Genomic DNA, 20,827 nt, shown 5'->3' on the forward strand with positions numbered 1-20,827 from the left:
TGAGGAAAATTTAGAGAGGAAAAGTCAGCTTGAGAGAAGAAAGTTTTAGCGGCCAGCCTTGCAGTTTATGAAAGTGAAAAATGTCACAGTTAAAAGTTTGCAAGTACATTATGTTACCACTTATTTTGACATCTCTAATGGTAAATACCTGGTAGCTGTTTATGAGAAATGTGAAATTCAGTTGAATTTGGGAGAAGGGCAACTACAGAGTGCCTCTGGAAGAGGGTTGTAATATTAAGGGAGGAAGAGAAAAATACAGGGCAGCAGTACAATGTCCTGCCTTGAGAAACATCACTGGTTTTGTTCAAGAAACCCAGACTGTTTTGCACTTACCAAATGCAAGTGATCATAGAATTATCAATCAAAACCATTTTCTTACAAGCAAGATGATTGTCTGGCTCTGTTGAACAAACCTTTTAAAATACACAAATATTCTTACATTACTGTTCATTGAATATTTGGAAATTTTGTATGTTATATGTACATCTTAGAGAGTGAAGATAGTGAGAGAAAGGGGATAAATAAGAAAAAGGGAACTATAAGGAGATTGCCCTCTGCAACTTCCTTGCATTTCAATGCAGAGCAAAATTTACTATAAGGGTAAAGTGAGCAATAAAAGGAGAAAAAACTTAGTCTAGCAGAAGAGAACTGTTGATGATTTTGGGTATTGTTACTGCTTTCAAGAAAGAAAAGTAAAGAGAAAATTCTGAAGTAACTTTCTGTAGAGAATTCAAAGATTTTTGGGGCTCAGAATTTTGTCTGGTTCCCATTTCATGAACTCTTCTTACTTGGCTCTGAAATGGAAGGGGCAGAGTTCTACTCCATATCTTACCCATGATCTCAGTGTCACTCAGAATGTTTACAATTGATCCTTGCTTAGAAACAATTTTTTGAGCAAGTCTTCCAAGCCAGTAGAATGATTTTTACTTTATTTTGACTTTAGTGACCTACACTAAGTTACAGCACTGTCTTTGTCTGTTAAATCAGTGAGCAGTGTGTTGTATTTGTGAGCAGCATAAATTAACAGCACCTTTAGCTCTGTTCTTGGGAGGTTTAGTTTGGTTCCTGCTAGAGTAATGTGTACACTCCTCTGAACTAGAAAGGAAATAGAAAACCATCATTAGTAGACTTGAATTTTAGAATTTGAAGTATTTTTTTCTCCTCTCATCTACCTCCCTCTTCAGGTTGATCTGACATGGGAAGATGCTTTGTTCATGTTTGAGTATTTTAAGCCTAAAACTCTTCCAGAATTTGATAGTTACAAAACCAGTACAGTGTCTGCTGATTTGGCCAACCTTCTGAAGAAAACTGCCACAATTGTTCCTCGAACTGACAAGCCTATGCTGAGCCTGGAGGCTGTGTCTGCCTATATTGAAGGAACATGCAGCAAGGTATAATTAATTGTTTTTTTAAAAAATTTAAATTGAAGGGAGTAAAAATAGTGTTGCAGTTTTTATGTTGACTTTGAGATTATTAGTGGGATGATTTATTCCATAAGTTTGGGTTTTCTTGGGTAATTGCATTTAAATAAATTAAAAATGATCCCACCAAAGCTTTTAGTCTTTGAATGGTAAAATATAGTCAGGATGAGATGTTCATTAGTGTTTGTAAGTGCTCTATCTCTGAAATGCTTTCAGTGTCTTCATATTCAAAATCTTCATATTGTGTGATGAAAAGGCTGCTTCCTCTACAAGGGAGAAGCAAATGCTCATTTAATATGAACCTTTGCCTTTTTGATTTTCAGGCACCATCTCTCCCCGAGGGTGCAGACTATTCTCCACCAGTGGTGACTGAGCTGTATTATCTCCTGGCAGATTATCATTTCAAGAACAAAGAGCAGTCCAAGGCCATTAAATTTTACATGCACGACATTTGTATTTGTCCAAACAGGTCAGTATTTTGGAATCCTGCTGCATGTCCTTCATTCTTCTCACTTCTTTCAGCACTAAAAAGCAGACAACTGGTTTCAGGAATGAAAAAAAAAAATCCCAAACAGCCAAAACTCCCACCTGCAATCCATTATCACATGTCCATTGTATAATTAAGGGCATCTCTAAAACAACCCAACAGAGAAAACAAAACCCACATCGTAGGGTTAAATATTTGATTGCTTTGAAATCAAAACCAAAAAATGAAAGGAGGGTGAAAGCTAAATTGAAATGAAGAATAACTGTGAAGAATGAACTGTTTGTACCTTTTGTTCTTTGCTTTGGCATGTTCATGCATGATAAGCAGTGAAAAATATCCTCATTTGATAGGTAGCTATAGCACAAATGGCATCCTTTAGTGCATTAATTGCTTAGGCTGACCTCTTCCTAAAAGTGTTGATTTTGCTGCTAGAGAACTGCACAGAGAATACAAGTAAAGTGTTTAAGTGATATTTAAACAAAACCACCCTATTTTCTTGATAATTTACAACTCACTGAAATACCATTGAGATTAAGCTCTCTCATCTTAAAAACAAAGCATCTTCTGAATATCAGTCTTCTAAATTAAACTGAATAGCCTTTAAATTTACTGATTAAATATAGAGTTTGCATATTAGGTGTTATCATTTTAATTCTCCTTGAAGCTGATAGACCAGGGTCAGTGACAAAAACCCTAATTTGATAGATTGGAGACAAGAAAATTGTTTCTAAATCCAGTCACGTAACGGAGACAAAAGGGAAGGTGAAGGCACAGAGCAATTTTAGATGTGAAATCTTCAGAGGAAATAGCTGTAGTTTAATGTTATTGCATCTTCTAGTCTGGGACTTGTGACTAGCAAATGGTTAAAACTTTTGTTTAAAGGCAGATAAAGACATTGCCATTATCACCCCTACCCTTTTTTCTGCAGTTTTGATGTTCTAAAACTTTAAATCAAAAATAAATGAATGGAATGCATTTTTACTTTATTGTGTGGCATTTTTTTTTGCCCAGAAGATGCCTTATGTGGTAGCATGGTATTTTTGCCCCAGTCAAAATAGTTGGTACTTGTCTGCACTACAGTTCCTGTTCCATTCCCCTCAGGAATCTGATTATTGAGGTCACTTGGCCTAGAAATGGATTTTCAGTTGGAATCAGAAGAAATTGCAGGCAAAAATATGAGAATGTTATGGTTGCCTTGGTGTTAAAATCATGGTAAAATTGAAGAAGCTCAGAGAAGAGGAAGCTTGGTGTTAAAGTGAGATTGTGGCCTATGGAAACCACCCTTCAGACTGTGTTGTCAGCAAACCCAGGGCTGGACCCTCAACAGTCCTTCAGGCAGAAATTACAGTTTTAGTTCATCAGGATTTTCCTACTTGAATGCAATTTTGGCTTTATGATTTTTATGCTGGGAAATGATGATGATTATTCTCAGTTGAGTCCAACAGCACAAGGTGTCACAGTGTCTGCTGGCCTGCAGGGTGACAACATTTTGACAGGGCTGTGTGGTTACTGAGAAAAAAACAGTGGGAGTGCTGACATTAGAAATAAAGATGTACTGGCTTTGCATGGCAAATAAACCTGGATTTTTCATCTGTGTTCCATGTGTGATAGTTACTGGGGGCAGTGCTTTTTTAGGAAACCACTTTAAGAAAATCATTGTGATTTAGGCTGTACAGCTTGTGTTCCACTCTGAGGAAAGGAGGAAGTGCAGAAATCTGTTTTGTGTGATGGAAAGAGGAAAAAGTTGTAGATACAAGAAGACAAATCTTGTCTGTGTGTAGTGTAATATTCAGGGGGGAGTTTGTTCATGGGTTTAAGAGCCTGAGATGAGAGATGTGGGACTCCAGGCAGCTCTTCAAAATGCTGTTCATTGTAAAGAAGCTGTTTTACAGCAGTTGTGGGTAACAGAGCCACACCTACAGCTCTAGGCAAGCCTGAAACCCCTTTAGTTCTGGTTACCATGCATTATATATTTTTCTTTGCTGAGCATCTTAATACATAACGACACATCAGCATCATATCCAATACCTTTACTATTACCTACAGCCTGTCATAACTACTATCATTACCATATTATGGTCATTGCTATCCAATCACCTGAGTTAGTGTGTTACAGTTTAAGCTTAAAGTTGTTTTTCAGTTTTCTTGCAGTGGAAAATTCTTAGACCTTTTCTCTACTTGCCACATCGGCATGTTTGTTTGCCTGTGGTATCTTCTGCTTTTCCAAAGACCTACTTCTGCTTGGTAAAAGCATCTTTTTGTTTGTGGTCAACATATCCTTTGCTCAAGTCATAAAACCTCCTTCCAACTCGACTTAACCTTTGCTTTCTTAGCTGTCCACCAATGACTGGCTCAGCAATTCTCAATTTAGACATCTATTGTTCTTCTGAATCAAAACTTGCTTCCATCTCTATTCCATTCTCAGGTTCTACACTCAGAGAGCTTTTTGCCAAGCATACATATCTGTGAAGCTTTCTTGTCAAACGTTCATCTTTTCCAACAATGGGTTCTGTTCCTGCCTGCACAGGTTTGACTCCTGGGCTGGGATGGCTCTGGCTCGAGCGAGCCGCATTCAGGACAAGCTGAACTCCAACGAGCTGAAGAGTGATGGCCCCATCTGGAAGCACTCCACCCCTGTCCTGAACTGCTTCAAACGGGCCCTGGAGATCGACAGCTCCAACCTCTCCCTCTGGATCGAGTACGGCACCATTTCCTATGCCCTGCATTCCTTTGCATCCCGGCAGCTCAAGCAGTGGAAAACGGAACTTCCCCCTGAAGTGGTGAAGCAGGTGGGATCTAGCAGAGTGTACAATTTTAAATATTTAAAATTAGTTTTTTGTCTTGGTTTCGAAAGACAGGTGTCTGCTAAGGGAGGCAGGAGCCTCCCCTGAAATGGAAAAATTTAAACCCCCTCCCTCTGAATTGTTATAAATTTGAAATTAAGGGGCTCTCAGACAAAAATATGGGAGAAGGAACAACAGTTCTTTATTAGGGAAAAAAAATAAAAATATAAAATAAACAATGCAGTGAACTAAAACAACACTGACAGAGTCAGAATAGAATCTGACACCCTGTGGGTCAGGGTGTTGGCAGCAGTCCCATTGGAATTGTGGCTGCAGCCCTCCTGCAGTGCCAGGGGTGGTTCTGCTGGAGCAGGGATCCTGGAGAAAGGTGCAGCCTTCCTCTGAAGATCCAGTGGAAGAGGCAGCTGCTGTTCCTCTGGGAAATCCAGTGGAGATGCTGTTCTGGTGTCCCAAGGTCTCAGACTATATCCAGGCAGGAATGCCTGGCTCCTCCCTCTGGGCTCACGTCTCCCAGTGGGATGCTGTAGTTCTTATCAGCCCTGCAGTGACATTCAATAGCCTCTTATCAGCAGGTGTCTGCCCAGAGGGAGGACTGGGTGTGGAAGAGATAAGGAAAACTGCCCAATTAACAGAAGATAAGTGCCACACCTCTACCAGATGGCAAATAGAATCCATCTTGCCTTGTAATCTGGGACAGTTTTCTAAAATAGTAAATTTTTAAATTAAGTATTTACATGCTATATTCTACATATGAGACTGTATGGTTATTTAGTAATGTTGGAAATTCCAATATTCATTCCAAATCTAGTAGTGTCAATCAGCATTTGAAAGTGGGTTTTTTCCTTTCTTTTTCTTGTGTAAAATCAGTTTGAGCTTAATCTTTGAATTATCTTTTGAAGGTGACACAAAATTATTGTAACCTTCTGGACAGGGGAATTATATTTACCTTTCCTTTCTGTAAATGTCATGCAATGTTTCCAGGAAAAGGTGAAATGCATACATATTGAAATAGTGAAGAGATCAGAAATTACTCTGGTATCTGTGTCCACATGTCATCCCTTATATCTAAAGAATCCTCCCCCTTTTCTGTGGTTTTGGGCCATTTACCTAAACAAAAGATCAGAGTGAAAAGATTGGTAGAATTTCCATTGAAAACATTGTTATGAATTCATTATCTCTTTCTGCATAAGGGAGGTGAAAGATATTATTAAGAAGTTTATTGCTAAACCAAAATGAACAATTCTAAATATACTCTGACAGTGATAAGACTTGCTTGGAAAAATGTTTTGTCTTTTTGAACCAGTGAATTCCATTTCTGATTTAGCTGTTCTGACTTCCAAATGTTCCCTAGTCTGCAGCTGGAAGCACAGTGAAAAAAAAGGAAGTGCTGCTCCTGGTGCTGTAATTTGTAAAACTTTGAGTGTTTGAGCTACAGAGGTCAGTGCTGGGAGCACCCTTTGCTTCTGGGAGGAGTATTTGCAGGAGGTGGTGAGTGTCACTCAGAGCTGCCTCAGCACTGCACTCTGCATTTCCCACTGGCACTTTCTTGCCTGAGGACAAAGCTGATCTCAGCCTGTATTAAAAGGGAACAAATAGTTTATTAAAGAGGATGTTTGAAATGACAGTCAACAACAGAGTTTTCTTCTGGAGGGTTATTGCATCCAACAGCTCTGAAATGAACTCAGAAAATGAAGTTACTACATTTTGTGGCTTTGCCCTATCAGAAGTTTGGTCTTATGGTCTTGCAGCCCCTTGGCAATGAGGGAATTGTTGAAGAATTCCAGGGATAGTGCTGGAGTGACTTCATAGTATCAGATAAAAGGAACAATACAGAGCAGCCATCTGAAATTGAGGATTAAATGAGAATGTTTATTTAGGACTATTTAAGTCTTCATTTTTTTTCCAGTGAATATATTAAAAATGCATAATTTAGTAAGAAAAGATTATTATAATAAAAGATAAATTGAAACAATTTCATCTCACTTCCACAGATATATCTCTTCAAGAATGTGTTTCTCATACACAAAAACCTTATTATTTTCTTCTTCTTACAGAATGTTTAGGAAAGGAAAGGTTATGTTTTATTCTTGTTATAGGCACACAGCTTAAATTTATAAACTTCATTTTCAAAGAGAGAAAATTACATTAATGCATCTTTTGACCTAGTTTTTTTTTACATGAATTTATTGGCATTTAGCTTTAATTTATGCTGCTGGTTTTAATTTTTTTTTTTGACGGGGTGGGGTGGGGAGAATATTCATCTCACAATTAGATACATTGCAAGCAAGATGAAATACTTTTCTTCACAAATGAGAGTGGTCCATAGTGGCTTTAGCAGACTTCAGTTGCAGAACAAAGCAAATAATTTTTTTCTTTGAAGAGTTAAGATAATTAAAAAAAAATACCACTAAAAAATTACCAAAAAAAATTCTACCACTGTGAAAAAGTGGTAGAATTTCTGTAGACATGAATATTGGGTTATTATTTTTCAGATTTATATTTATATCAATATAAATATTTTTTCTGTCTTGCTGTTGCTTGTGCCAGCAGTCACTGGAGTGAACAAAAACCTATCCACAAACCCATTTTGTGGGCGGCTGGGCTGCGTTTCACCGCTTGGGATGGACGTGATCCCTTCTCCATCATTTATATTGAAAGCGTTTACAAGCTGTACCGTGCTTTTGCAGGGGCAGCAGGGTGGTTTTGGGCTTTGCCAGGGGAGCTGCAGTGAGCTGTGTGCTGTGTTGTGCCCTGTGCAGATGGAGGAGCGCAGGGACAGCATGCTGGAGACAGCCAAGCTGTGCTTCACCTCCGCGGCACGCTGCGAGGGCGACGGCGACGAGGAGGAGTGGCTCATCCACTACATGCTGGGCAAGATAGCTGAGAAGCAGAAGCAGCCTCCTGTGGTGTACCTGCTGCACTACAAACAGGCAGGGCACTACCTGCACGAGGAGGCTGCTCGCTACCCAAAGAAGATTCACTACCACAACCCACCAGAACTGGCCATGGAAGCCTTGGAGGTAAAGGAATGTTGAGTGTGTAGCTGGAAGCCTTGGAGGTAAAGGAATGTTGAGTGTGTAGCTGGAAACCTTGGAGGTAAAGGAATGTGTAGGCTGGAAGCCTTGGAGGTAAAGGAATGTTGAATGTGTAGCTGGAAGCCTTGGAGGTAAAGGAATGTTGAATGTGTAGCTGGAAGCCTTGGAGGTAAAGGAATGTTGAATGTGTAGCTGGAAACCTTGGAGGTAAAGGAATGTTGAATTTGTAGCTGGAAACCTTGGAGGTAAAGGAATGTGTAGGCTGGAAGCCTTGGAGGTAAAGGAATGTTGAATGTATAGCTGGAAGTTTTGTTCTTGTAGGAATGTGCCCCCTGTTGATGGAGTGACAAAATTATCCTTTGTCTCCTTAAAAAGGAAAAAAAGCCCAGAAGTTTCTATCCTCAATTAGGTAAAAAGACATCTCCTAGGACCTTGGGGACTTCCGCTCAAACTTAAGGATAGCCAATCAGACAGGAGCCAAAAAGTCCAGCCTAAGCATTTCACTAGAAAAAGAGCAAAGGAAATAATCACTTTTGTGAGGTGCTTTACCAGGAGTAAGAGCTTCTTGCCCCTGTCTCCAGTTTTTCTCTGTAAAGAGCTTTGTTATTTTGCCTTTTATTAAAACTTTTCTGTTTCCAGCACTACCACAGAAGCCATCCTGCTGATTTTATGCCATCTGAGGTAGCTGAGCTATCTTGGGTGTGGTATAGATCTCCAAGAGCTCATAAGACCTGGCTCGAGGAGACCCCTATATCATGATCTCTACAGGTTGTTAGGCACATGGAGATGGTGCTCTGAGTTGTGGAATGTTTGCAGGACACACTTAAAGAGTGAAATGGAGCCTGTTATTCAGGCTGGTTTCATTTCAAAGGCAGTTTGGGCAGGTGGGTAGCAATTCTGAGTTCATTGGTTTTTATAAAAATCAAGCATTGATAGGGTTCACAGGCATCTCATACCTCTGGAAGCACAGGTTCATGCATGAGCTGGGACCTTTGCTTTCACTGTGTTGTCTGGTAAAACTCTAGAACATACCTAGGGGTCACTTGCTCTCAACAAGGCCAGTTCTCCTTTCTTTGTTGTGATCCACAGATCAGGGTTATAAAATTTGCAGTGTTCAGATTTTGTACTTTAGGAGTAACTTTCAAAGGCAGGAAAAGTTCATTTCAGGGAAGTTTAGGTGACAGCTGTCTTTGCTAACTCCTGCAGATTCTTCAGAGAAAAGACTGTTTGTGATAGATTACAGAGCTACAGATTCTTTACTGACCAAGTGGGCTTTGGTGTTTTTTAGGTATATTTTCGACTTCATGCTTCTATTTTGAAACTTGTGGGGAAACCAGACTCTGGAGTAGATGCAGAGGTACTTGTTAGTTTCATGAAAGAAGCTTCTGAGGGACCCTTTGCCAGGGGTGAGGAGAAGAACACCCCAAAAGTTGCAGAAAAGTGAGTGCTAGTTTCCAGCAGCATCCTCTGAATGAATGCTGATGAACTACTGTACAATAAACTATTAAAATGAAGCTGAATAAAATATAAACAAAGTGAACAAAATGTACATTAATGCAGTATTCAGGTACCATGAATAAGATTACATGCTACCCTGAGATCTCAATAAGTGGCACAGAGGAAATGGGAGGTGAAGAAAACAGAACAATTCTGATCATGTGATCCATTTTGAAGCCACTGTTTTTATTTATTCATAAATCTGATTTTTAAAATCAGCAGTTAAAAAATGCAAATTCAAATGATGGTCACTTATAGGATGAGAGATTTTAATTGTTACAATTTTTCTCATTAACAACTACAAAATAAAGAAGAGTTTGCTATTGACCAGTGATAAGGGAGTGTCATGGTGGGGAAACTTCATAATTACAAATTTCCCCATGCAGCTGTTAGTCAGAAAAATTGAGAACCACAAAAAAATATTTTTCCTCTTATAAACAAAATCTCCATAACATTAACAAAAAACTTCTCTCCCTAAATTAACTAAAAAAACTATTTCAAAAGTAATAAACTAGCTAAAAATTTTCAATTTTATTTCTTTACATTGTCAATAAGAAAAAAAAGTTATTAAAGTGTTCTAAAAATTTAATTCTTACTACTTTTTTCTTTTAATTACTGTTAATAAAATTTTCTTTATACCCTTTTAAAATTTTAAACCTACTTTAAGGTTTAAAAGTAGGTTTAAAAGTTTTAAAGTTTTAAACCTACTTTCCCTTTCTCCTAATCCTGTCTTCCTACCTCAGAAAAAGAAGTAAATACATAAGTGATTCACCAACACTAAAACCCACCACACTCATCAATACATTGGTTAAAAAAATCTTAAATTAACAAACCAAAACCACTACAGGGAGGAAAATAACATGGACTAAAAATCCTTTATTTACAATTTGTCAGTGAGATTTGATTGCTGTACTGGAAATGCTGTAAGATCTTGTATATAAACATGGTGTTGTGGTCCCCAGGATGAAGTGAGAGATGAGAATTGACTCTAAAGTTCTCAGAAGGCTGATTTATATTATATTATATTATATTATATTATATTATATTATATTATATTATATTATATTATATTATAGTATAGTATAGTATAGTATAGTATAGTATATTATAGTATATTATAGTATATTATAGTATATTATAGTATATTATATTATATTATTGTATATTATATTATTGTATATTATTGTATATTATTGTATATTATATTATGGTATAGTATAGTATATTATAGTATAGTATAGTATATTATAGTATATTATATTATAGTATATTATAGTATATTATATTATAGTATATTATAGTATATTATATTATTGTATATTATAGTATAGTAAAGTATTATATTACATTACATTACATTACATTACATTATAGAGATGCTATACTAAAACTATACTAAACTATAGCAAAAGGCTATAGAAAGCTAGAAAAGAATAAATAATAAAAACCCGTGACTGCCCAGAAAGTCCAACACAGCTAGACTAGGATTAGTCATTAAATAAAAACAATTCACATACTAGAAGAAACAATTCTCTCAGTCACATTCCAAAGCAGCAAACCAGGGAGAAGCTGGAGCTTCCCAGGAGAAAAAAATCCTGGTGAAGGGATTTTTCATAAAATATCCCAGTAACACTTGCCCTTTCTTGTCGCCCTCCCAGAGAAAAGCCTTGCTTGATAGATGAAGACTCTCACTCCTCAGCTGGAACAGTGCCAGGCCCTGGGACTTCCCTCCCCTCCTCCTCGGGTCCAGGTCTGACATCCCCACCTTACACAGCCACTCCAGTTGACCACGATTACGTCAAATGTAAAAAACCCCGTCAGCAGGCACCGCCGGACGGTACAGTCCTGTTCTCAGTTCTGCAGCAGGGAGGTGCTCTGAGCTCTGCATGGGGGGCTTGAGCAGCTCCAGCCAGCTGCTCAAGGAGGGTGAGGGGTCTGGGGTATCACGGGCAATATTGAAGCTCATTATTTTTTGATATATTCAGTGCCTTCAATAGAATCAATGTACAGTCAGAGCTTTAAATGCCAAACTCAAAGTTGTCACCTGCCACCGCTGGTACCTGTCGCTTAGTCAAAGCAGTAGTGTTGGTAGGAGGAGTATGAGCTCCCTGAATGTTCAGTGATTTTTCTTCTTCAGAGCTCTTTAGGAAGGATGTGGGTTCAGTCTTTAGAAGACTGGACACTGTTTCGGCCTGTGTGAAATGAATGTGAAAATTCAGACTGGTTCGAACAAGACAAATTGGTAAAAAGGCAACACAAGCCTGTTGTGTTACAATTTCTTGCTTGTTGTGTTACAATTTCTTACTGTATTACAGTTTCTTGAAGGAGGCAGGTGGCAACTATTTTGAATATATTGTGATTCAGCACGAAGTGATTTGCATGACAGTCCAGTAGATTTCATCTTTTAATTTTTCTTTATCATTTACAATGACTGGTTAGCAGCTCATCTTTGTAGAATATAAAGTGGTAGAATAAGTAATTGGCTTATAAATGTAAGAAGGGGGGTGGTGTCATAGCGTTAATGAAGATTTTGCAATTGCATACATAATAGAAATTAAGTTACAATTTAAGTAACCTGAGTTTATTATTTGGCTAGGAATTTGATTCTGATTCTACTCTTCCAGCCATTTGTTTATCTATCTGGATCTATGAGTATCAGCACTCAAGGAGTAAAATACCTACAGTGTTCAGCTTGGTGTTGGTAGAACGTGCCAGGCCCCACAGAGATGCTCTGCTTGATATGAATTTATTTCTGGAGGGTGGGCTGCTTCCTATTGTCATTTTCTGAAGAGTGGAAATTGTAAATCACTTTGTTGACACGGTTTTGGAACAAATGTTCATATGCCTGAAATTTTTTCAGGGTAAATTTATTTCTTTTCCTCAACAATTCTTGGTGCAACTGACAGAAGCTCTTTTATTTCTCTCATTATATTGAACAGAGAAATGTTTGTTTTGTTACTGCTTGCATTTCACTTGGGAGTAATTCATTAGACTGTTTTGAGATCATTTGTAGTGTGGAGGTGTCAATGGGTTATGTAGTGATCAGGCTCTTTTATTGGCTTTTTGATGTCTTTTGACACAACAGCATAGAAGGCAGCAAATATTTAAATATTTCTTAAGTAATATTCCCTGTGGGGAGCATTTCTGCCTAGGACTACATCTGTTTGGTCCTGAGGAGTGTCTCAGGCTCCCAGGAGAGCCATAAGCTAGATAAATACCCAGTGTGTGTGCTTGGTGCCTCCTCTGCAGTGAGACATTCTGGCTGTGGCAGCCTGGGCCCCGTGGGAGCACAGGCGGCTGCTGAGCCAAGCCTGAAGGTGCCAGTGCAGCAACATCTGCCTCTGCCAGGGCTGGGGGAGCAGTGCCTGGATCTGCAAGCTGAGCCTAGCTGGGACTGAGCTTTGTGCTGTCAAAGCAATTCCAAATGTCAGCTGCTGGAAGAGGCAGAGTTTGGGTGATCTTCAGGAAGGCTGTGTGTAACCGTGACAAGGAGAATTGCAGAGTTCTGCATCATTCATAATGTTTGGTGAGTTGCTGGCACAACTAAACCCTGGATACAGCATATTGAAGAACCCCAGGAAACTGAAATATTTGCCTTGGGGCTGTTACAGATGGAAGAGCTAACAGGCTGAGCTAACAGGCTCAGAAGTCTTCCACTTTTATATTATTACATATACTGTGCTCTTCTGCATGCATTTGCATTTTACTTGTATTAAAATACAGACTTTTGAAGTAAAATGCTCTTGACATCTTACACATAATCACATCACTGAAGAAAGCTGGCGCCAACATTTCCATTGTACCATTCCTAAAAATAGCAAGAAAATACTCATCATTTGACTACTCTTTAGATTATTTTTTACCCATTCTGACAGAAATGAAGCAGTCTATACTGTTGTTCAGGAACAAATAAATTGACCAAAATTCAGCCTAGGTATTTATTCTTTCTGAGGCTTGACAATACTGTTATTTACTCTTGCACTGATATTGTTGATCAGATGGCAGAAGTAAAGTAAGGGTATTGTACAGTTTTACACACTTTTCACATTACCACAAGCAAGATGCTATTTGAGATCATTACTGACCTCAGAGACCTTTTTTGACCATTTCTGTGTTCTGTGCTTTGAGAAAACATGACCTGTGAGGAAAGAGAGAAGGAGTTGGGAGGGTTTGTCTGCAGAGGAGAGGACTGAGGGGAGACATGACAGCAGAGTAACCTAGATAGTGTTGGAAGCTGTACAAAGAGTTAGAGGCAAAACCCCAGGATAGCTGTGTTCATGGAAGACAGAACAGATGATATTGCACTTAAATTGCATTTTCATTCTGAACATTAGAAAACTGTGTTAGAGTAGTCTTAGGAAATTCTGGTTTTGTATAACGCTGCAATATTTTAGCCCTGGAAGTCATTAGAAAGTGGCACTGCAGCTGTCTGCCAGGCATGATGGAGATACAATTTATCCTGATGAAAAAGGAATGGACTAGATGAACACTTGCAGTTCCTTCTGAACTCTACTTATTCTATTAATTTGATGGGTTTTGTGGGTTTGAGTTTTGGTGGGGTTGTTAGTTTGGTGCCTTGTAGAGCAGTGAATTATCTCCTTACAAGCTGGAGAGAACTGCTGTACAGCCAAACATCTTTTCTTGAAAATCCCAGGGTTCTGATCTTCAAACATTTATCTGTAAACAGGTGTAGCTGTGAGGGCAGACTCACTTTAAATACATTCTGTTTAAATGCCACTATAGTTCTGTAGCTCTCTAGGATGTTTTGCTGGTGGAAGATGATGGCTGGGATATGCAGAAATCAGTGTTAAAGTTGAGAGCATTGAGAGGCTCCAGATCCAGTGAGTGCTGGTGATACTAGTTTCAAGTCATGTATTTAATGAAAACAGGAGAAAGGAACCAGTGAATACAGCTAGTAAAGTAACTAAACTTCCTTTTCCTCGTGGCAGCTGCTAGCACATATCTCCTTCAAGGAGACAAAAGTATTGCTGAGTGGCAGCTGTTACTTGCTGGCTGACTTGCTGCTGTCATGTGTGTAAAATGGGCAGCTTCCTTTCTCTTTTCTTGTCCTTCCATTTGGCAACATCTTTTCTTTCCTTCTGTTAATCCTGGCTTTCCTGGCATCACCCCTTCCTATTGCTATTTTATAACCCTCCAAAGTGAAAACTCACATTTGAAGTCTGAAGCATAGGTTCAGACTCTTCTTTTCTAAGAGCAATGTAGGAAACAGGAGCACTCAGGAACTTGCCAGCCACTCAGACTTTCATTACCTGTGCTAAACACAGCTAAAAAGGTTACATAGCAAAACAGATATGCTCTGTGTCCTCCTCCATACAGGCTGGATGTAGGTAGTCAGTAAAAACCATTTACAGTATAAGCAATAGAGTTAGTTCAGAAAGCAGGAAAAGTAGTAAAATAAAATTTTAAAAATGTGAATAAGGTATTTGTTTCCCAAAAAGTAGACTGGGAGATTGTTTAGGAGGTCTTTTTTACTGTAATATGCCTTTGTTGTGTTGATACTCAGTTCCATGTTCCTGTGGTGGTATGCAGATGATGTATCCATGGCTATTGCAGTGTGAAAATGTTGTGTTGTTTAAGTCTTCATCCATGTCATGTAGTGTGTCGTGTGTAGTTAGACTTAATTGTCCTTTTTTGTGTTTGTCTTTGCCTGATTGCTTTTGCAACCAATATTGCCCGTGCTGCCTCTAACCTTTACACAAATCTCTGTTCCCCAGGCATTCTCTTCCTGCTTTTACCTGTCCTGGCTTGCTTTTAATAATTGGCAGAACCTGCATGATAAACTCCCAGGAAAGGCTCCTTGCTTCGTGCTGTGGGAGAAGTCTCACCCGTAGTTTGTCGGTCTGTAATTCTGCAAAGGGGATGAAGATGCACACTTTTTGTAAATGGGGGTTCTTAACATCCTGATGAGACAAAGGTGATCTCTGAGCAACTTCTGGCACCAGGTTGTCACTCATGCTAAGCTAAATCAGCTTCTGGGATGGAGTGGATGTTTCTGTGCAGAAAAAGAAGGTCCACTTTGCATTTTGGAACATTAACATCTTGCCCTTAAAATTCTCTCTCTTCAGCAGTTAGAAATGCAATCCTTGGGTCTGCAGTGCATGTGCTGTTGTGGCACGTGGTGCTGGGTGTCCCTGGGGACTGCACACTGGACTCCATGAATAATGAATCACACCCAGTTTATTGCAGTGTGCTCCAGTTTTGCCTTTCCCCAGTTTAACCTCTCTCTGATTAGTACAAGTGTCACACTGAGATGTGGTGTGAGCTGATGTAAAAAGCATTTGTCCAAAGAGCTGGGACGTGGGTGAGATACTCTGGTGCTCTGCTCTTGAAGACAGAACAGCAATATAGGATTGTAAGTTATGGAAACACATTCTGTGTTCGGTACAGCCAGACAAAACATCTTTGACTCATGTTAAAAGAGAACTCCCTTTAAATTGCTGTCCTCAAATTAACCTACTCCCATGCAAATCTTTGCAGTTCTTTTGTTTTTTAATGATGTGCAAGTGCCTTTTGATGCAGAGCTAAATGTTGTCTTCTGTTATGGGTGGAGTCTGTTTGCAGAATGAGAATTCTGTGATACATCATGTTTCTGACTGCAGACCAGTGAAGAAAAATGCTCATAGGTTCAAATGGTGAGGGGAGAGATGGTGCCAGGCAGGACAAAGAGTTTGTACCTTCACAGCCTGTGAACAGCCCACCTTTATTGCATGAGACAAGATTTTTTTTTTTTCAGTTATATTTAGTTGCTTACTCATAAGCTCTGAGCTGTGCAGCAGGATGTTTCTTTTCTGCAAATTGAGTTAGCATATGTGTAGAAAAGCTTTCTGGGCCACTCATTTCTGACTTTTTGACTTGTAACTGATTGCTTATCATGATTCAGACACCTTCTCACAGGAACTGGATGCACATTTTCCTTCAGATGTTTAAGACAGACAAAGATGTCATTCAGAAGTGACTTGTACCCTCTTGGCTTTCTGTGCCTTTTACTTAGTCCTGTATGCAGATGTTTCAGAGGTCTTCTCCATCTTCCTTTTAACTTCCAGAAAGATTCAAAAGAGGATTACTGAGCTGCATAGTAAATAATTGTCCAAGGCAGAACACCTCATTGCCATTGGCACCATGGAGCTGGGCTTCAGCTCCCTGAGCATCAGTTCTGTACCTGCTCATCATGCTTGGCAGTGAGAGCTCTGCCACTGGCATTGGCTGAGCTGCTCCAGGTCACTCACACTGTGACACATCACTGTCCTTGTCCCTGTCCCAGTGCTGGGTCACTCACACTGTGACACATCACTGTCCTTGTCCCTGTCCCAGTGCTGAGGGGGCTCAGTTGGGTCACTCACTGTGACACACCACTGTCCTTGTCCCTGTCCCAGTGCTGAGGGGGCTCATTTGGGTCACTCACACTGTGACACATCACTCTCCCTGTCCCTGTCCCAGTGCTGGGGGCTCAGTTGGGTCACTCACTGTGACACATCACTGTCCTTGTCCCTGTCCCAGTGCTGGGTCACTCACACTGTGACACATCACTGTCCTTGTCCCTGTCCCAGTGCTGAGGGGGCTCAGTTTGGGTACCAAGGCTCATGGAGGGTGCACAGGGCTCCTGTGGGAGGGTGCTGGCACAGGGCAGTCCCTGCTGCAGTTCTGAGCCCTGTTTCCTGCTGCATTTTAAAATGAAGCCATTTTAAGGCCATTTATGCCCTCCAGAGTTTGCCACAGCTCTGTCCTGGTGGTGGCTGGCCTGCAGGGGCTGTGCCCAAAGGCTCAGGGAGCAGTGACAGTGACAGTGACTTGCTGCTGGCTGTGTCTGCCTGTGGAGCAATAGTGGGAACAGGGATTTTTGAAGTCGAGCCAGTAAACCTATTTCATTTAGGATAAGATTAATGTTAAAATGCTCTTAAGCATGGGATTAAGGCAAACAGACTTCAGGTATTTTTTAACATCTGTGACAGATGTGGTTCAGTAATGGCAGTGATTTAATCATCCATGTGACTGACAGGACCTCAGTGTGATGCAATCAAGGTCTTGGCAGTACAGAGGAATATACAAGTTCTTTCTTCCCAATGACATCTTTCTGATAATAATTAGTATTTTTTTACTAATGTCTTTGAAAGTTAACAAGATTCTCCTTTTGACCTTTTTAAACCTCCTGTCCAAAACTGCTCTTTTTCATCTTTTGACAGAGTAGGGGATGTAATCTGACATAGATCTGAAATGAAATGTCACAAGTTGAGGACATTATGAGAAACGAGGTAAAAAAAACTTGCTTTCAAGTGCCATTTTCTGAATTTTTTAGAGATAAACATGAAATATTTAACTTTACATCAAATTGAGATCTCAGCTCATCAGGTTGTTTGAAATCTTCCTAAAACTTAGAAATGATGCAAATGAAGTAATGAAACAAAATATAATAATACTAAGGAGAAAGATCTACTATCAGATCATATTTTTCCTAGGAATATAGTTGCAGATACCTATGCACAATTTAGTAGAACTTTCTCCCTAGACTCTTCATTTCTGCTGCAGATAATCATTTTGGGACATTAATACCCAGCTGTATTTTTATCTTAGCTTTTGAAGTAATAGGAAACTTTACAGGGAGAGATCTCAAAAGAATATTTAGTCCTTGATTTACCAATCTCTTACAACAAGGGACTACCCCAGCTTTTTGGAAAACCTTGCCTTACTGCTATTGTTGGGTGGGGAAACTAAGAAAATAGGTAAACAAAATATAGAAATAGAAATTTTTTAAAATTGAAGTATAAAAATATAGATAAAAATACATTTTTAACTCTTAAATCACACTGGGTTGCATTAAATTGTCTCTAATTATGGCAGGAATTATTAAAAAGCACTGATGTTCTCCATGGGTTTGTGTCATTCAGAAGGGCAGGTGTTGAGAGCAGTTGGGAATTTGGAATTCATTCTCTGCCTCACACACTGCAGTCCTTGGCACACAGGTTAAGCAGCACTAATGACTGTCTCAACTGCACTCAGCTCTTACCAGAGCAAGGAACAGCTTCATAGCACAACAAATGTAAAATATCTGCTCTGTGTCCATCAGCATATCTATATTTTATATTTATATTTATATTTATAGCTGTATTTGGCAGCTAGGCTAGAAAAGAATTGTACTTCCATGTATACAAAATATGCCTTTTTTTTCCTTTTCGAAAACCCCAGTTAGGATGTGAATTGGTGCAGTTGCCAGAAGTTCTGCACTGCATACTGCAGTGTTTAGATATTGTCAGAGCTTTTTATTATATTAAGGAATATCTTGGATAACCTAACAAATGATGGCTATTTGTCTGCCTGTCTTTGAAAGCCCACAGTGACTCTGTAGGTTGGCTCACTGTGCTATTTTCTAACTGTATGTAGCAGTTAAGATAGAGATGAGGGCAAAAAAAAGTCAATTTTCTTGTTGCAATTTAAACCCATTGCTTTTTGCACTGTACCTAATGAATATGAGCAGCAATTATTGTATTTTTATTTTGGTTAATCATATGTATTTGGAAATTCTCCCTCATCTTTTTTAAGATAAGTCCAATTCTCCTGGTAATTTTCATATGTCATCTCATTAATCTCTCATTTTTATCCTCTCCTCTGAATTAATTTTCCCTATTTCAGTGTCTTTTCTAAAATGTGGGTCCCAAATACAGACACCGTAATTAAGTTTAATTTTCATTAGTGCTCAGTAGAACAGGAAGACTCTTACATATTTTTTCTGTGAAGTTGCTGATTACACATTCAAGAGTGCTGCTTTGCTGAGGTGTGTTTGGAGTAGCCTGACATTTTGGCCAGTTCTGGTTTGAGAATCACAAATTCATCACAAATTCACAGGTGAATGTGTGTGCTGGGCTCCACTCACACATTTTCTACTCCTGGTCCTGTTACCTTTTAGGTGCTTAGAGAAAGATTTATTTATTTACTTATGCTCAAATAATTCTGTGGAAGATGAAGGAGGCTGGCTCACAGCTTTGACCTTTCATCCTTTGTAAAGATAAGTGCTCCACTTTGTTTTACATTCCCTGGGACTTTACCCATCCTCTGTGATTTCTGAGAAATTAATACTAATAATTGGTGGCTGCTGCTAATTTCTGGAATACTCCAGGGTTTTCCATCTGGCTCACTTAGTTGGAAAGTATCTGCTGCATTCAAGGAATATCTAATATAATAAAAAAGTTGTCTCAATAGTCACCTTCTTCTGGTTTCCAGTGATTAAGGAGCCCAATGTTAATATCATTTTTTAAACAGGGTTAATGTATTGTAAGAAAAGGAGAATAAACATCCCTACCTAGACCCACACTCATTTAAGCAGAAATTTCAAATTAAATTAGCTAGCTAATTGTGAGGAGGTGTTTACATTTGTTCCCATAAGGAAAAGCTCATGCATACATTTGAAATTTAATGTGTTGAATCATTGTCTGTCTTTGCATGATGAAAAGCTGTTGTAATTTCCCAGTGATCTGGTCTCACCCAGGCATATTGCTCTGGCATTTCTAGATTTACATTCTAATGCTTCATCTGTCAAAACCACACATCAGAACTGACCTGCAGGCTTGTGGCAACATCTGGAAATTTGCAATTTTTTTTTTTCCCCCTAGATGAGTAACTCAGCCTCTTTGTCACAGATACAGAAACTTCTTTTAAAAAAATACCAAGGGAGCTACTGTAAATGATTTTCCTGATGTCAACTGGGAGTTCAATAGTATTGATTTGTACCACAGAAAGTTATTAAAGCTTTATAAATGAGTCATTTAAAGCTTGACTGACCTCTCTTCAGAATCCTTCTCTTCCCATTCTTTGTAATTATATTCTTTCTGTATAAAACTTGTCATCATTAACCAGCTTATATAGCTTCCAATTAGGAAGCAAATACTGTTCCCCCATTCTTTTCCAAGACAGAGTTTTATTAAGATCTGCTCACTGAAAGGGAAGGTTTTCTTTGTGTGGTAGTGAAAAACCTACAGAGTGCATCAAATTTGGTTTAAATTCATTGGAATCCTAATAAGCAGAACCTGATCTGCAAGCTGAAGGTTTGCAGAGGGATTTATCTTGGTAAAATAAATTCATAGGAGGCCCTTAGCTCTCTCCTGAACAAGTACAATTCAGATGGAACAGAAGAAATTTAATTAAATTATCCGCTCATCTCAAAGCAAGAGCTTTTGCTTTGTTAATTTTCTTTCTTGATCTTATCAATAAAATTAATGTATCAGAATGCAGTGGAACTGCCTAGACAATGGATGTAACCCCCTTCTAGTTATGCCATTTCTGTATAGAATCATAAAATGGTTTGGGTTGGAATGGACCTTTAAAGATCATCTAGTCCCACACCCCTGCAATGAGCAGGGACACCTTTTACTAGATCACAGAATCAAGTATCAGAGTCTTCAGAAGAAATTGGAAGTAATTCTTGTGGACTCCAGATTTAAAGGGAATTGCTAGTATTGGAATTTTATGTTGAACACTGAATTGTGTTGGCACAATATGGAAAAATGCCAGTTTCCCATCTCAGTGGGAATGTGCAGGCCTCTTTCTGTCAGAGACACTCAGCTGGGTTCTTTA

The 20,827-nt window shown here is 39.0% G+C and overlaps 1 protein-coding gene across 4 annotated transcripts in view; it reads left to right on the forward strand.

Annotated features, from left to right (window-relative positions):
- Positions 1 to 20,827, forward strand: part of CABIN1 (calcineurin binding protein 1) — a 115,031-nt gene that overhangs the window by 20,286 nt on the left and 73,918 nt on the right. For all 4 annotated transcript variants that reach the window (XM_059863754.1, XM_059863758.1, XM_059863756.1 and 1 more), the window contains 6 exons: positions 1,185 to 1,391; positions 1,745 to 1,890; positions 4,436 to 4,697; positions 7,472 to 7,732; positions 9,036 to 9,187; positions 10,903 to 11,081. In XM_059863754.1, the coding sequence (XP_059719737.1) occupies positions 1,185 to 1,391; positions 1,745 to 1,890; positions 4,436 to 4,697; positions 7,472 to 7,732; positions 9,036 to 9,187; positions 10,903 to 11,081 (1,207 nt within the window). The remainder of the gene's footprint in view (positions 1 to 1,184; positions 1,392 to 1,744; positions 1,891 to 4,435; positions 4,698 to 7,471; positions 7,733 to 9,035; positions 9,188 to 10,902; positions 11,082 to 20,827) is intronic.

The sequence above is a fragment of the Haemorhous mexicanus genome, chromosome 19, assembly GCF_027477595.1.
Source record: "Haemorhous mexicanus isolate bHaeMex1 chromosome 19, bHaeMex1.pri, whole genome shotgun sequence".
In the NCBI taxonomy this organism is placed as follows: domain Eukaryota; kingdom Metazoa; phylum Chordata; class Aves; order Passeriformes; family Fringillidae; genus Haemorhous; species Haemorhous mexicanus.